The 17,182-nt window shown below is 32.4% G+C and overlaps 2 protein-coding genes across 5 annotated transcripts; one reads left to right on the forward strand and one right to left on the reverse strand.

Moving 5' to 3' along the window:
* Window positions 1-3,087: 3,087 nt before the first annotated feature.
* On the forward strand, window positions 3,088-7,625 carry LOC114394989. Of its 2 annotated transcripts, none has more exons than XM_028356673.1 (9): window positions 3,088-3,424; window positions 3,989-4,570; window positions 4,681-5,337; window positions 5,472-5,527; window positions 5,654-5,731; window positions 5,956-6,058; window positions 6,154-6,222; window positions 6,524-6,634; window positions 7,074-7,625. In XM_028356673.1, the coding sequence occupies exons 1-9, from the start codon at window positions 3,359-3,361 to the stop codon at window positions 7,284-7,286; spliced, it is 1,935 nt and encodes a 644-aa protein (XP_028212474.1). In that variant the 5' UTR covers window positions 3,088-3,358; the 3' UTR covers window positions 7,287-7,625. The 2 variants fall into 2 exon arrangements, with proteins under 2 accessions (XP_028212474.1, XP_028212473.1); XM_028356672.1 differs by lacking the exon at window positions 3,088-3,424 and adding an exon at window positions 3,523-3,825.
* Window positions 7,626-8,250: 625 nt separating this feature from the next.
* LOC114395479 (two-component response regulator ARR11-like) lies at window positions 8,251-12,738 on the reverse strand. 3 transcript variants are annotated; one of them, XM_028357269.1, is made up of 5 exons: window positions 12,339-12,738; window positions 10,910-11,062; window positions 10,414-10,791; window positions 10,149-10,225; window positions 8,251-9,529 (listed from the first exon to the last, which is right to left on the reverse strand). In XM_028357269.1, exons 1-5 carry the CDS (start codon window positions 12,463-12,465, stop codon window positions 8,525-8,527), a joined length of 1,740 nt encoding a protein of 579 aa, XP_028213070.1. In that variant the 5' UTR covers window positions 12,466-12,738; the 3' UTR covers window positions 8,251-8,524. The 3 variants fall into 3 exon arrangements, with proteins under 3 accessions (XP_028213070.1, XP_028213073.1, XP_028213071.1); XM_028357272.1 differs by lacking the exon at window positions 12,339-12,738 and adding an exon at window positions 11,800-11,881; XM_028357270.1 differs by lacking the exon at window positions 12,339-12,738 and adding an exon at window positions 11,529-11,632.
* Window positions 12,739-17,182: the final 4,444 nt, after the last annotated feature.

Here is a 17,182-nt window from a genome sequence, read left to right on the forward strand (position 1 = left end):
AATGTTCAATGTTTTAAAGGAGTATTGGTAGGTTAAGGAAGGAAGTTATTTGTAAACGTCCTTTGGATTCACTCATAAATGATGTTAAACTTTTGATATATTAGAACAATATTGATTTTTCGTGGAAAGTTATATCTGTTTGTTTTACAAATTATTTTTTGGTTAAATTGAATATAATTTTTACTCAACCTGAGATTTATCCCAAAGTTACTCTTTTCTTTCTTTTTCCGTTAAAAACCTCCAAACATAAATTTAAATCAAATTACATTAAACGCACTTTTAACTAAATTTAACTTTACAAGTTTAACCCAACTTTACTTTTTAAAATGTAATCCAGGCACATGCTTATGTCTAACAGAATCAACAAAAACATTACTATTCATGTAACATTTGGTAGGTTGTGGACTATATTGACTGGCAAAATGAATTTGAGGGGACCTTTATAACATAAATATTAATTCTTCACAATTTTAAGAACCAAAATTACTCTAATAGACGCACTATCTATAATATGTCAGAAGTTAATTAATTCTCAACATAAAACAACACTTAAAGCGTCAATAATTTTAAAACGTTAGAATTAAAAAAAAAAGATTAGTTGCACAATCAAAAGCTCATTATAATAATTATTCATAGGTTTAATTATACTTTTATTCTTCTAAATATCACTATTGTATAAATTGATTTTTTTAGGTATAACAAATATTGATATTTAGTCTTTAAAGTTTTAATTGGAATTCTAAAGTATTATAATTGTGTAATTTTTATCCCTCCAGTGTATAAACTGTTAATAGGAATAGTATTGATCTAATAAAAAGAAGGACTAAAATCGCATAAGACAATATATAAGGGATATAATTGGTTCAATTGAAATAGGAAAGATTAAAATCACATGATAGGCTCAATTAATACAATTAAAATTTGAAGAACTAAAATTATACAATTGTGATACCTAAGAGATCAAAAGTGCAAATAAAATTTACTTTTAAATACATTGTGCTATTAATCCTAAATATAAAAAATATTGTCTTATATATATATTTTAATAAATCATAAAAACTATTTTATAGTTTATATTCACCAAAAGAAATAAAGGTATACATTAATATAAATAAATGCATATTGTCTTTAAATATATACATTAGTATAGATTAAATATTATACTGTCTTTTTTTTAACCAAAATATATACTGTCTTATACTTTTAACTTCTGAACATTACTTGCAGCAAAAAAAAAAAAAACACGTGAAATTTAATTTTTATAGTTATTTGTTTTCTAAACTTGAAAAAATAAGCAACTCAGGTACATGTTTCTATTCATAACTATTTATTTTATACATGAATTTACAAAAAATTCATACACCTTGTTGAATTAATTAAACTCATCGGTATTCATAACTAAATGTACATTAACTCTTAATAAATCATAAACATACATTTTATTCATATATTTATCATAAATATATCAAAATAAAAATATAAACAAATATAGTATAATAATTATGATTTTAACTTATTTATAATGAACTCTCAATATAGAAGGTTTGAAAATGTTCATAATTGAGATTTTCTTAAAACAAAATATCTAAACAAATCAAGCCATGTGCCATTAAGGAAAAAAAAAGAATGTACAGAATAAAAGTTTTACATATTAAAAAAGGAACCAAATGAATTTATAATACAAAAGTAAATTTTATTAAAACAATGGGAAATGTTGGATGGACCAGTCCATGCTATTTAACATTTTAAGAAGAGAAAGAGAGAAAAATATAAATATAATAAATAATTAATATTGTGTTATAAGAAGGAAATAAAGAAAAATAATTTTGTTAATAAAGTGTTTGTAAAATGGAAGTGTTCATATATCATTCTTGTAAGACAATTTTGTTAATCATTAATTAGAAATAATGATTAAAAATTAATATAATATTTCATTAAGAACATGATAAAATCATGTCAATAGCATTGTGTTTAAACAATGGTTAATCACTTAATCGTTCTGCATAAAAAATCACTTAATCATTATTAAAAAGTATGCATCAAACAGCACGTTGTTGGGTTGGCCTAGATGGAACAACAATAATTGCAGAAATGGCCGTTGGACATTATTTTTTTTATCTATACTTGCTTTAGATTTGCCCCCGCTCATATTTCCTTGGTCCAAATTCAAACCATAATAACAATCCTACTAAAGTTAGCATAAACAATATTGGATTTGGTTAATATGATCTTACAAATTATTTTTTAGGAAGCTACTTATTGTTTGGACCGTGAATAAAGTTATTTGTTTGTTTAGTCAACACACAATAAACGAATAATCCACTAATAATGTAAAAAAATTATAATATTATCTAGTCATAAATTATTATTTATAACAAATTATTTCTTTATAAAATAATTACAATAAAACTAAAAATTGATTAACATTATAGCATTTTTTTTTCGAACACACCTATACTATATACAACTTAATATTTTCTCAGTATTGAGACATTAATAATATATTTTTTAAAATATTTTTATTATTAATTAAAATTTATTAGAAATTATAAAATTTAGTGAAACAATGAGTCTTATAAATTTACAGTTTACGATAAATTTCAATCATAATTTGTTTTTAAAATTGCATTAACAAATACAGTATGTTACTAACATTCCATTTCTCCACTTTTCAATAATCATTCAATCCATCACAAATTATATTTAGATAAAATGGAATTTGTTTTTTGGTAATTGAAAAATGGAATGTTAAATGCAACAGCAAACAAATCTAACGGCCAAAAACGACAAAATAAAAGAAAAAAAATTAGGAAAACTAGACGTTAGGGAAAATAAGATTAGCACGAAATAATTCAAACTTGTGGGCCAAATCCGTAGCGGAATCCATACCAAAATAAAATTAAAAATAGAGTATATGTTAAGTAGAGTGAAAAAAAAATTGCGATATAAAAATTTTAAGATAAAGTATAAAAATATAAATCTTATATCATTTTAATATTTTTTTTCTTGAATATTTTTCTCTTCAAACGAATGGGAGAAAGTGTCCTTTATTTTCAGAATGAGACGAAGATTCATATTAGGGCCAGAATCCACGTCGTGTCCAATTCATACTCCAACCAAGGAGCCTAGCGAGTCAGTATAAATACCAAAGTAAAATTAAAAAAACCTCAGCGTTACTCAAACAATATCCAATAGGCGGTGCCATTGAGATTTTGTGTATTGGGAATTTACGTTTATTGGACCGTTTAATTTGTGATTCACATTAATTTCTGAAGCACCAGAGTTTAGGTTCAGTCTTCTGAATGTGGTTAGAGTTGTTTGTTTGTTTGTTTGTCGAGTAAGGGTTTTGCTTTGGGTTATGGCTGAATCATCGGCGTGTCTTGTTCGATCCTTCTCCACTCCCGCAGAGGCTACTTGTTGCGACGTGAGTTTTTTTTTTTTTTGGTTTCGTAATCTCAACTTTTTCTGTTTTTTTTTTTGTTCGGTTGGTTACTGAGAAATGGTGTTGTGCTATGTTTGGTTTTTGGTTGTTGAGAGAATGAGAGAGAGAGAGAGGTTAGAGTGTCCGTAACTGCATTTTGTTTCGATTTTGGAATTTTAGAATTTAGAATTGCGTTTTCTGCTGCAACTTAACTATTCGGTTAAAAACGTTCATATAATTATACCATGAACTGAACTGAAGAACTTCTCGCCGCCTTCATTTTTTTTTTCATTCCGATTTATCGGGTTATGGATTCCTTTGCCAAAGTTCTGAAAATTTCTATAATTCAAACTCACGTTGTTTTTGTCGAGGATAGCAATCACGCATGGGTTTCGATGTCGCTGGTAAATTCACCAATGTTACGGATACTTTTTTTTTTTAATTTTAATTTAAGATTTATATCAATATTACGATTTTGCAGTTTCTTCTCCGTTGTTGAGTCTGTGGTGACTTGTTATATATATTGGTATTTATTTATTTAATTTTAAATTTTCTTTGTGATTCCAGGGTAACCCTATTCGTGCGCTTGGAGAATCTATCTCTTTTGGGAGGTTTATGACAGAAGGCCTGGATTGGGAGAAATGGTCAACATTTTCACACAATCGCTATGTAGAAGAAGCTGAGAAATATTCCAAGCCGGGTTCTGTTGCCGCGAAGAAAGCCTACTTTGAGGCTCATTACAAGAGAGCAGCTGCAGAGAGAGCAGCTGCATTGATCCCAGAAGCAAATGCTCAGGCTAATGGAACTTTTGAGGCACAAGTTCACGAAGGAAACTGTGCCGATTCATCCTTTGGGACGAGTTCAAATGTGGCAAATGTTGTGGCCGCCAATGAACAGCTGGATAATGAAACTGCTAATTACCAAGTTGTTGAATGTGCTGATACTGACCAACATAAATGTGATGCCGGACAAAGTCATTTGGACATTTCCAATGTGAAAGGAGCAGAGGATGTGCCACATCCTCGCACTGATACAGATCTTAACGTGGAAAGTTGCACATTTGTTGCTAATTCTTATTCTAACCAGCTTCATCATGTTGAGGACAATACATATATTGCTGTCCCTGCAGAAGAGAAGACACCTGATCATGTAAATCTATGCTTTTCCTTCTTTGTTTTTATGTTATTTCCTTTTGTTTCTTCTGATGGCTAAATTTATAATTGTTGCAACTCTTTACATTTATCATACATATGCTGCAGGGTGCTGTTGGTCAGGAAGTTTTAACTTTGTCTGTCAAGGGAAGAGAAGCAAACTCTTCTCCGAAATTATCAACCAAAACTGTGGTTGCCAAACATTCTCGTTCTCTTGATGAAAGGAAGGCTGCTGTGCTACCCAGAAGCGGAATAAACAGTGGTCCAAAAGTTAAGAAGTCTGTTGGAGACTCAGTTGAGAAGAAGAGACTAATTGCACAGTCAGTCCGCATGTCAATCAATCTTCCATCTGGCAGCGGTGAAACACGCAAAAGAACTGCCACTGCTTCACAGTCCAGAAATGGCACAAACAATTTTTCAACAAGTAAGAAGTCTGTTAGAGGGTTGGTTGAGAAGAAAAGAATAACTGCACCATCACTTCGCATGTCAATCAATCTCCCATCTGGTGCCGGTATGACAAGCAAAACAGATACTGTAGCTGCTAAACCCAGAAATGGAATAAACTTTGCTGCAAAAAGTATGAAATCTGTTGGAAACTCAGTGGAGAAGAGACCAACTAAAAGGTCACTCCACATGTCAATCAATCTGCCTTCTGGTGCAGGTGAAACAAGTAAAACAGCTTCAGTGTTGGAACAGAACGGAATTAAAAAAAATCATTCTAACATTTCCAAAAATAATCCAGGGGTGTTGCAGACATCCACTAAGGTATTGACATATCCACTTTTTGTTTGTACCTACATTTACATCAGTGGTTTTTCTGAGGAAATTAAAAACATTTGAAATGGTACTCTTGCTAGCAAATTATGCTGGTTGCTAAAGATTTTTTCCCCCTTCTTTAGGTATCTCATGGTTTGCTAAATCAAGCTTCAGCAAATCCCCCTTCTCAGGGTAGAAGGTATGTTGTCTTCTGAGCCTCCTTTTTTTATGTTGTGTTCAAATATCTTCCTTGTGAGCTATGGCTTCAACTATGTGTGTGTATCATTAGAAAATTTCCCTGACACATCAGATTTGTGTATGTCAGGACTGAAAGACCACTTAATAAGTCTGTATCTGGAGCTCTTACAGCAAATGCAAAACCTTCCTCCTCCATTTCTTTTGAGTAAGAGCATTTAACTAGTTGCTATTTTTTTTTAATGTACACTTTTTTGGGTTGCTACATTTAATGAATCTCTGTTTGCTGCTCCATTAAGAGCTACAAACTTTTCCTACCAAGCTTGCTTTTACTATTTGAAATTCAGAATAAAAAGTTTAAACATCCTTAAAAATATGTGAGGTCTCATTTATACTTTTTTTTTTTTGGTTGTTGCATAAATGTGGGAACAGCTGCCTGAAATCTTCAGGCCCCACCAAAAGCAACCCCCAATCAGCTACCATATCTACACCTTTTAGATTCAGAAGTGAAGAAAGAGCAGTTAAACGCAAAGAGGCAAGTTCTTTTCCTTGCCCCTTACATTAGCTGTGCAATTTATGGTAGAACTATAGGTCTTACTGGCTTTCCCCCCCCTTTTTTTTGTATTTCAGTTCTTGCAGAGGATGGATGAAACTAAATCCAAGGAAGAAGAGAAAGTTAAGTTGCAACGGACTCTCAAGGTGAATAATTTTATAATAATAGCTCTTCTGGTACATGATTTACCTTTTCTCTAGGGAAAACTATTGGTGCCAATAACCGTTAGGGAAATGTCATAAAGCTGGAATTTGATCTGATATATAAGCAGTAATTCTTAAATATGTATGTTTCTTTTTTCTTTTGTGCTGATGGCCCTAAGGCACTACAATTTAGGAAAAAAGGAGTTAGTCAAGAGTCAAGACACAGCTTCATAATTCAGTTTCAAATGCTCTTTATTGCTTAATAAAAAGGTTATTTAACATCTTTAATTTGATGTTGATGCAGGGTAAAACAGAGCATGATCACAAGAAGCTGCGGCAGCGCAGTGGCTCTATATCCAAACTAAACGAAGACAAGCCTGGTGGATCACAATCTCCAAGCAATCAGACTAGAAAGGTATATTTACTTATTACTTCTGTTGTTGAAAGTAATTCCATCGACTAAATGCTATTTAACAGCAACAACAACCATAAATTTTGTTGAACCGTTGACTAAATGCACTTTTGTTTACTCATCTGGATGCTTCAGTGCTGGATTAGCCATAAATCCTTGTTTGTGGATTTTTTATTTATGTTCTAAAGGATGTTGCTTGTCAATCAATTCTGTTCACTTTACAAAGGCTTTATGACCAATGATCATCACAGTTCCACATAATCTGTCAACCATTAATCTCTGTCGGTTCATTCCTACCTGGAGATGCTTTCAACTTGTGATTTATATTATTGTATTGCATTTTCTTTGATTCTGGGTGATGCTTTCAACTTGTGATTTATAATATTGTATTTCCATTTTCTTTTGTTTTGACCTTTAATTTTATTTATTTGTTCTTTTCCAGATCTCACTTACACTGCCCCAGTCACCAAAACTTGGGAGGAAAGCGAGTTCTAGTTCTAGCACAGTTCAGGACAGAAGCTTAGGAAATTCATGGAAGCCTCCTATCAGCACCTCCAAACGTACTGCAGAAAAAAACTACCGAACAGCATGGCGACCAGTAACTTCATCATCAAATACCACAAGAGAAAATGCTTCACCAAATATTCAGCAATGAGAACAAGGAGCATCTGACTGTGCCTGTGATTTGAAGAAAAAGCTGTCGAAGAGACTAAAACACTAGTGGTGTTTAGACAGCCTCAAATACCCCGATGTGTTTTCACATTTAGAAGGAAAATTTTGTAGTCTTTGTTAGTTATATCTAGGACTCAATAAGTTTTGACCTAGGAGCATTAACATATATGTTAAACCCTAAGTTTGTAAAAAAATAGGTTTAGGCTATATACGTAAAGATAGATAGGACTTGTATACCTTTAGTTGCATACAACTTTGTGATTCGCCACTTTGTTACGAACCATTCAAATATTAAGTGTCGAGGACATTAATATATTTTTTCTGGGAGCGTGTGTTTTAAGAATTTTACCCGTACATAAAGGAGTGCGGTTCATGTATGTGCGGCGTTCCCTTTTCTCTTTTTGTCCCCCATAGACCAAAAGGTAATACTTCCTACCTAAAAGGAAAGTCGTGTTCATTCTTGTAAATTTAAGAAAATAATGATTTATACTAAACATTTATTACCCTTATTAATGTTGATAAAAATCTCTTTAAGCTTCTCTGTTTAACATTTTCTGGTCATTGCTTGCTTCTAAAACTACTCTTCCAACCAATCACTTTAAAGTAAGTTACCGTGATAAATGCGCACGGCTCCTATTTTTCAGCCAGTACTAGCATATGATTATCATGTGAAAATGTACATCATTAAATATACTCAAGTTCCCTTGAGGCAAGACTTTGCATGTGTTTGGCTGGAGGCAATCTGTTATTTACAATTTACACTATAATATGCAATTAAACTATTCCTGCTTCACACATTTCTTATAAGAATGTTATCATCTTGTTTACACGTTCTTTTCATTACATTATTGTTAGTAAATTTTATGCGAGTCTTAACAAATTATTTGAGTCCATTTTATTTTGTAAAAACTCAAACGGTGCTCATTTTCATTCAACAATAATATGTAGAAAGTAATGTGAGTTGGCATTTTTATTTCTTTACTTTAGGCAAGAATAAAATAAGAAGGAAGCAAGGTCATTAATTAAGCTCAATACTTGTCAGCACCCATTTTTATACATACTGCAATATATATCCAAATCCTCGATGATTGGAAAAAGAATACCCCAACCCTTGAGGTTGAAATTCTCCAATAAAGCAGTAGTTAGCTACAAGAAACACTAAATTGTCCTTTCATGAGTGAATTATGATTTTTGTTGAAGATGCAGGAAAGGCAAAGCAAATCATGCTATGAATAGACCTTGATCCATAACTGAGTAATCAGCTGAATCATATAAGTGGATTGGAGCTTCTGAAATAAGTCCTGGATCATAATATTCAGACATTCCTATATTCTGCAGACCAAAGTTCATATTATTATAGCATTCGCCTTCTAGCCAATAGAAATGCAAGTCCTCGTCCAATGATGCAGAAGCTGCCTCACATCCCAAAAGGTTTCTTTGGTAAATTTCCTGATCAGAAATGCTACTGAGATTATTATATTCCTGTGTTTTCAATCCAGAAGTTGTAGTGGAAATGCGTTCTGAAGATTGACCATTCATAATAAGACTTCCTGGTTGAATAGGAAAGGTGGCAACTGCATTCCCTGTTGAACTCACAGAACTGGCATAATCATTGTTGTAATCTGCAAACAAAGGTTTTGGTTCTATACAAGCAGCAGCCTCTTCCTCGGTTATTGAGGGAGCGGAACTAATTGAAGCAACTGATTGTGATTGATCCACATGGATGTGTTGCTGCTGCTTACCATGTAATGGCAACTGATTGAAGCTATCTTCTAAATAAACAAGTGACTTGTGTTCTTCTTTGAGTTGCATGTGTGGAACTTCAGTCCAAGAGTATGGTGTTGGCATGGAACAATCAAACACTGCATGGTTTCCTTCTGACTCTAGAGGGGGAAAAGTTTGATTAAGGCCAACCCTTAAACTCTCTCTCATGTTCGTGTCAGCAATGTTACCAGTCAAAATCCTTCCTTTTTTTGCTATGGTGGACTGTGAAACAATTCCCTTGGGATCAGCTTCATGACTTTTAGTTTCCACATTCTGAAGTTGTAATGATCCATCTGAATGATTGTAGTTGTCAATTGCAACATCATTTTGTTGCTTGATTACTGAGTTCTGAAAACCAAAACTTCCCATATCTTTTGAAGGAAAATCTGAATGCTTCATTCCACTTGAGGAAGATCTCTGATCGTTTTCTTTCTGAATCCTACTCAAATAAAGCCTGTATTTCTGCATAATTAAAGATTTCTTAGTAAGAACCTTGGTTTCAAACTTATGAAACATTATAGAAACATACATTTCTTCTATGGACAAAACTTAGATACAGTTCTATAGATGTTTGTGTTGTTATCTAATTAGAATTGCAGTTTCATCATATAAAGGTTTGCATTAAAGAATTGTGCAGATTATCGAGATGAAACTTCAATTTTGATTAGTAAATAGTACAAACAGAACATAAGGAACTGTATATAAGTTTTGCCATTTTTCTATCCTATTATTTTGCTTTATTGAATTTATGAGAGGATCTGTATCTTCTTGGTGTGCAAGTTTGAGTAACAAAACCTACATTAGATGGAGATGGACATGCTGAGTAACGTGTTAAGTTGTAATATTTCTACGAAACATTTGTACAGGACCTATGGTTTGGAGGTTACACTTACACCCTATTGTATTAAAGTGAAGCTTTGTTGTGATTCTAAGTCTACCAAACGGTGATATAAATGAGATGTAATCATGCATACAATAAAAAATATTAAGAATCTAGATGCTCATCTGAATGAAAGAAAGTATACATGTTTCTTTCTCTATAGTCTAAGTATAACATACTGGTGTGAAAATATAGCATCACCTGCAAGTGGCTAGCAACATTCTCTCTAGTCAGCCATGGGACATTCATCAGATCTAGTATTTTCTTGGGCCCCACTTCTGCCAAACAGAAATTATTTGTTACAATTTTTTTTTGTGTGCGTTCAAGATATAAGATGACTACATGCAACAAAAGATTATGCCTGGCAGTCACGCTTTAATTCATCTAGGAAGCATAACAAGATTTATAGAAGTCACAGTGATGATTGCAAATAACACTTTATGCAGAACTTTGAAAAGAAACTTACTATCAAATCCAATCTGATTCACTGCTTTAACAAACTTCTGATGAAGATCTACAGACCAGACTACTCTAGCTTTCTTGGTGGATGATGGATCCAAACATTCTTTGTCATCGTGTTTGCTATCTGCATCTTTTCTTTTCTTTGATGAGGTAACATCTTCTACAGCAAACAGGTTCCCATCATCTGATAGCTCTGATCCATTTCTCATCAAGTGAATGCTCTCAAAACTTTCAAATTCTTTTGCCTCATGTATCTTTTTTCTAAAGACATGCTGCCATATGTTTCTCAGTTCTTTCATCCTTATAGGCTTAAGGAGATAATCACAGGCTCCATGTTGAACACCTTTCATCACCTTGCTTGTTTCCCCATCCACAGACATCACTGAACAGCATTGTAAAGTGTGACTTGTCAGAGCTTGGAGTTTCAATCAATGTGATCAAAGGATTACAATGATATGATACAACTAAAAACTTGAATATATTATTGATAGAGAACTGACTAATGACAGGAAGATCCATCTCAAGCCCAACATGCTCAAGAAGTTTAAAACCATCCATGTCAGGCATGTTTACATCGCTGATCACTATATCATATCCATCCTTCCGTTCACGAAGCAAGCTTAGAGCATGCCTTGCTAAACAACATGTAGTCACTGATGCAAATGATAGAGAAGAGTCAGAATAGCATTAAGAAATCAGCCATCATAACAGAGAATACATAAAAGGACATAAGATGCGTGCTTGCTTTCCAAAGTTTGCTACTTGTATGAAATCTCATTCATACGAACAGAGAGACAGATCACAGAAAAAAAAAAGAAGAAAAAAACACAGATAGGGGACTGAAAACCAGTAAAGATGTTGACATAACAAAACCTTTAAAAGTCTCCAGTTACTGATATCTCTCATATTACCCAAGTTCATGATCACTGTTGCATGATGTAAAGATCACATAACCTGAGAGACACAAGCTCTTAATGCTACCTATGACATTTAGACTAACACTCAGATGTCTCTTCATATAATATAACATCTTATTGCAAATATTACTCATTTGGATTGTGCTTCTATTGGTGTTTTCATCTGAATCATATATAACTACATAAGCACTAAAATCTCTACCTTCCATTTATGACAGCAATTTTTTTGCAATCTACTGAGGACAAATGTCCAATCTAAGTGAGTTTAGTGCATGTTATTAATGGATGAGAGAGTGGATGGAATATTAATTCCTGAGATACCATATAATAGACAAGGCCAAAAGACAGTAAATTTAGACTAGAAAGAATCAAATTCGATAAGGGAACTTTTTTATGCTACTCTCTAGATTTTTTAATATTAACAGACATGGCAACACAGAAGATAGAACCGGAGCTAATAATCTAATTATAACCTGCCCCATCTAAGGACTAATAATAACTTCGCAATCTGAACTTCTCTGCAATTCAAGTTTTTGCTTCTTGAAACATGAAAAGGGTGGTCCTTTAAAAAGTTGAAATATCAATTTATCAAGTACTAGTAATAGCTAAAATTCCCATTTTTTTTTATAAAAAATATAGCTATAAAAAAATGCTGCAAAAACGTGAGTAATTAACATTAACTAGCTATTTAAATTTCCACCAAAAAAAAAACTAGCTATTTAAATGTCACCAGTTTACATGCTTAAAAGAAGGATGTTTTTCCCCCTAAAAAAAGGAGCACATTCCTTAGAAACTGACTGATCCGTGACAATATGACCACGACCTATCACACACTAAAGCTTCAAAAAATTAAACCAATATTGGTAACTTAGCACATAACAAGAATTTTTTATATCAATTTTATAGATATTTAGTACATCAAACTAATATTGGTAACTTAGCACATAACAAAAGTCGCAGTGTGTGGAAGCAAAAGGAACCACTCATGAGTCATGACTTAAAACATACCAACCTTCATAATTGCACTTCTTTAGCATCTTCTCAAGGATCTTGAGCCACGTAGGATCATCATCCACAACCAGAACTCTCAGACCAGCAGGAAAATCACGCTTTGGGGAAGAGAAACAACCATTATCCATTTTTGTGAGAGATACAGAAAAGAGGGCCAAGTTAGGATCAGTGCTTGTGTTAGTGAGTTCAAAAAAAGGTTGGGTTTGTTTGTTGGGTTATAATAAGTTAAGGAGAGTTAAAAAATATCAAAGGAAAGACACAAAGAGAGAGAGAGAGAGAGAGAGAGAGCACAACACCAACGAATATTGGCGCCGCACAGCTAACGGTCCCTGTGGCGTACGTTAGTATATATCCCTTTGGTTTTGTTTGATCCTACCTAGCTACAATAACTCATGTTTGAATTTCAGTTCAAAATAATATATATGAATTTTAAAGGAAATCTAATGATTCACAAATTTGATTTTATAAAAGAAAGGATTGAATGCTTTTGCAAACTTTATTTTATTTTAAATGTTCGTTTGTACATGAAACCCGAAGCTATTCTACTTGTTAAAGAATTAAGGTACATAAAGTATAGTTATGGGAAATTGGAACAGTGATGCAGTTTTTTTTAAGTTTAATGCCGAAAGATGACACGTTGGGTGGCTTTAGATTGAAAATATATGACACTATTAAAAAAAAGTGAACTGAACTGAGTGGGAAGATTGTTCAGGCATCCCAGGTAAAGTGAGTGAGGCTGCTGCTTGTCAAAATATGCAAAAGCCAAAAACTGTGTGTACTATACTGAGATAACCTAGGGAAAACAAACAGTGCTTCTACTTTCTACTATACTTCTGGAATATGTTGCGGTGCAGGTGCATTTCTAAAAGCCAGTAAGTGGAACTTTTGTATATTTGAAGTATTATATGCTTTGGCTTGTATGGTGTTACGGTTTTGTTTTTAAAAAGGGTTTTGGTGGGACTATTTTTAGCCACGATATCTATGTAACATGCAATTTTGGTGTATCAGAATAGTTATATTCAGTCGAGGCTAAAGGACTAAAAAGCCTTCTGGTTTACCTCTGTGTGACTTGGGCCTTCTTTCTGATTTTAATGTTTAGACCTTAATTTCCCTCAGTTATTAGGGTCATATGTCTTATAGTTTTGTTGTCTTTAGAAAACATCTTTCGAATAGTAGGCACAAGGGTATTTTTAAGGTTGGTTGTTTAACGAGTTGTTTATTTTTAAATATTATTGTTTTTTTTTTTTAATTATTGGAAGAGATTCATGTGTCATGTTAGATTATTTGAAGTTAACTTCCTGACTGTTCATATAAGTAATTGTTATTTATGAACAAAAATATTCTTATTATTTAAGAATTATTTGAAAACACAATTTAAGTATTACTTAAAACTATATCATTAAATAAAAATATATAAATTGTTAATTATTGTGTGACATTATAGAGATTAATTAACATAAAAAAAACTTAAAATAAATTACTTAAATTACATTTATTAAAGATGTTCTAGACTCATGTTTGCCTCGATTCTTGAACGATTTAAATAATGTGATAAAAAATGAATTACAGCCATTTGTTATAAAAATATATGTATTAATATATTACTATCGGTGATGAGGTAGAAGAGGTTGCCGTTTATTTTATTAGTGGGAAATTTATGGTTTGCAATTTGCATAGGGTGGGAAGAAAACAGATAATGAAAACCAGCTTCTGTTTTGGAAAAATAGATGAGACAGGAATTTATGAAGAAAAAGTGAGGGGACAAGAAATATAAAAAAATCACCTCTGTTTTGTCAGCTAAGAATTCACTGAAGATGGCATCTTAAATTATTTTTGGAAATGGGAAATAAAAGGTAAGATGGACAACGAGAAAATTCATTTCACGACTGAGAAAGTCTTGGTGGAAAGGCACGTGGAATGCATTTGAGAGACATGATGAGAAAGTTGTGGGAGGGACGAGCAATTGTTAGACATAGACATGCCCATTGCCCAATATCCTCTGAACTTTGATCTCTAATTCCAATCAGTGAATGATCAATTCAATCCAATTGGGTCCAGACTTAAGAGAATGAGAGAAACAAACAACACCCAACTTCCCTTCCCTATTGAACTGGACTAGTACTACCCTCCTTGCCAAGACAAATCTCTTTTTTTCAAGTACTTAATGTAACTGTTAACTAGAATTCAAATGCAATACTTTTAGTTAAATTAAAATAATTTTATAATAGTTGATCCAAGTATTTGATTCTAAAATTAATAAATATTAATTTGTCAAATTAAATAAAAAATTATACGTACCCGGTACCCCTCCCCCTGCGATCATGTTGCTTTCCAACGTGTCAATATTAATGGACCCAAAAAAGGTCATTGAATTGAACAAAGACAAAGCACAAAGGCAGAGGGACAAAACATCAGTGTCAGGTCAAAAATAAAAAATACCTGAAGATTCTGTCGCGGTACCATTGGTGCGTGTTTTCCATGCTTCGTTAATACTGTAAACAATAACCCTTTCAAAAAGTAACCAAATGCCAAATGGGATTGTTGTTGGAAATTTCAATTTGGCAGTGATTAATTCATTCTTTCAACACTCTAGAGCAAATTTTTGGTGGAAGTGGTAAAAAATATGTTTGGAAATAAAATTAACTTTAAATCATATTTAAAGGTATATTTGAGAGGAAAAATTTATATGCAAATACACTTTTGGAGAAACAAAATTTAGGTTAGTTTTGTAAACTTACTTTACAAATTTAATTCAAATATAAACTTAAATTATTAAGTAAAGATGTGCAAATAAGAATCCAACTCTAAATAAGTTAGTAAAATATTATGTCATTTATCAATTATTACAAAAGTTTAATCCATTTTTAAAAAAAAAAGGCATATAAAGAGTTTTGTATGCTATAACTTTAACCATTCCTTTTACACCCTCATAGTATATGTGGAATTCAATAACCTATAAGAAAAAACACATTAATCAAGCTAAACTCCTCACACATTCACTTTACCCACTGAATATTTAAGTAGAAACCGAGTGAAAGAATATTAAAAAAAGAGAGAGAAAGATAGAATAGAAAAAAAGTAATGCAAAATATATAAGATTCAAGCTCTTGAAAACGCATCAAGACGCAGGAGTGAAGTGTTTACTTCTTGGAAACAAGTGACTTGATAGTAAATGAGTGTATAAGATAAAACACCATTGAGATGGAATTATGGATTGGTTTAAGGTTAGGCAGGTGATCTTTGGCAACCGCAGAGTTGAAGGTGTTGCTTATACGGACACATTTGCATTGGTTGCTATACAATGTGCATGCTCTTAGTTATGGTTGCAACGAAGGATTTATGTGAACATTGTTTTTCTTCATGGTGACCTAAGAAAAGGTGTCCATGAAAATGTCTCTGGGCTTTAATGGGTAGCAACCAAGCACGGTATGTAAATCACTTTGATGGGTGAAAAATAATGTCCAACTTATTTGTTGCATTGAAAGGTAGGTTTTCAAATAATCTTATTTGGATTATTCATTGTTCAGCTTGCAACAAGGAAATGTGCAAATTGTTGTTCTTGTTTGTGCTGATGATTTGATAAATCTCGAAAAAGAATCATATCATTCAACAATTTAAAGCTTATTTAAGTGACTATTTTCACATGAAAGATTTGGGAATGTTGAAGTATTTTTTAGGTGTTATGGCTGCTAAATCCTTCTAGCATTTTTCTTTGTCAACATAAATATGTCTTGAATATCATATACGAAGTTGGATTGCTAGGAGCCAAATCTGCGAACAATATTCATTTGAAGCAAAACCATCAATTCGCGTTGGCTAATGGTGGTTTACTTAATAATCCAAAAAGATATCATCACTTGGTAAGTGGTCTTTGTATATATTTACTTTGAGATAGGGCTAACAATATACTCTTTAATACACTTCTTCTTACACACTCTCTCTTATTAGTTGAAATATATTGAAAATTATAAAATTAAGAGAGTCAATAAATAAGTTGTGAGACTTATAAAGTTATGATTTTCAATAAAATTTAAACTAAGGAGAGAAAATGTGTTCAAAAGAGTATCAATGTCACATTTCTCATTTGCTTTACTTGACCTGAATTGTTATCGTGTTCACACTATTTCATAATTTATGCCACAGCCAAAGTAAGAACATTAAAAAGTTGCATTGCAAGTAGTCTACTATTTGAAAAGAAACCTAAGACAATGCATTATGTTGTGTTCAAACTGTGATTTGAAATTGTATGGATGGTGTGAGATTGAAGTTGGGCGCCCAAGTTGTCTTTTGACTTGGAAATCATTCACTAAGTGTTTCGTGCTCTTAGGAAATTCTACAATTTCTAAGAAGACCAAGAAACAATTGATAAACACATTGTCTTAATCATTAGCAAAAACAAAATATAGATCCATGGTAATAACAATATGTGAATTAAAGTGGTTGAAAGGAATACTCTTTGACTTTGGTGTGACACACTCCACTCTCATGCACCTTTATTGTGATAGTCAGACAACATTGCATATAACTAAGAATGTTGTTTTTCATGAACAAATCAAAACATACTGAAGTAGATTAATTTGTCATTTCATCTAAGATGAGATACGTACTTAAAAGCAAAATCAACATCTGATCAACCCTGTGTATGATATATTCACAAAGGTATTGGACAAGATGAATATTGAAAATTCTCATGCAACTTGAGGAGTATTAAGCTGAATATGTAAATATGTGACTGATATGTAATATTATTGTCGTAGGAGAATATTTAAGAGCAATTATAGGGAGCAATAATTAATGATGTTTAAGAATAATTGTATGAGAATATTCAAGACTAATTGTTGGAGA

The sequence above is a fragment of the Glycine soja genome, chromosome 18 (genome assembly GCF_004193775.1).
Source record: "Glycine soja cultivar W05 chromosome 18, ASM419377v2, whole genome shotgun sequence".
NCBI lineage: Eukaryota > Viridiplantae > Streptophyta > Magnoliopsida > Fabales > Fabaceae > Glycine > Glycine soja.

What these genes read in the sequence shown, in the direction of transcription:
- LOC114394989 (XM_028356672.1), top strand. Translation starts at nt 3,730, where the DNA reads ATGGATTCCTTTGCCAAAGTTCTGAAAATTTCTATAATTCAAACTCAC. An exon ending in TGTTGCAGACATCCACTAAG is followed by an intron (nt 5,338 to 5,471) that starts GTATTGACATAT and finishes CCCCTTCTTTAG; the next exon opens with GTATCTCATGGTTTGCTAAA. An exon ending in GAGCAGTTAAACGCAAAGAG is followed by an intron (nt 6,059 to 6,153) that starts GCAAGTTCTTTT and finishes TTTGTATTTCAG; the next exon opens with TTCTTGCAGAGGATGGATGA.
- LOC114395479 (XM_028357269.1), bottom strand. Translation starts at nt 12,465, where the DNA reads ATGGATAATGGTTGTTTCTCTTCCCCAAAGCGTGATTTTCCTGCTGGT. An exon ending in AAAGAAGTGCAATTATGAAG is followed by an intron (nt 11,063 to 12,338) that starts GTTGGTATGTTT and finishes CATTTGCATCAG; the next exon opens with TGACTACATGTTGTTTAGCA. An exon ending in GATGGATCTTCCTGTCATTA is followed by an intron (nt 10,792 to 10,909) that starts GTCAGTTCTCTA and finishes AATGCTGTTCAG; the next exon opens with TGATGTCTGTGGATGGGGAA.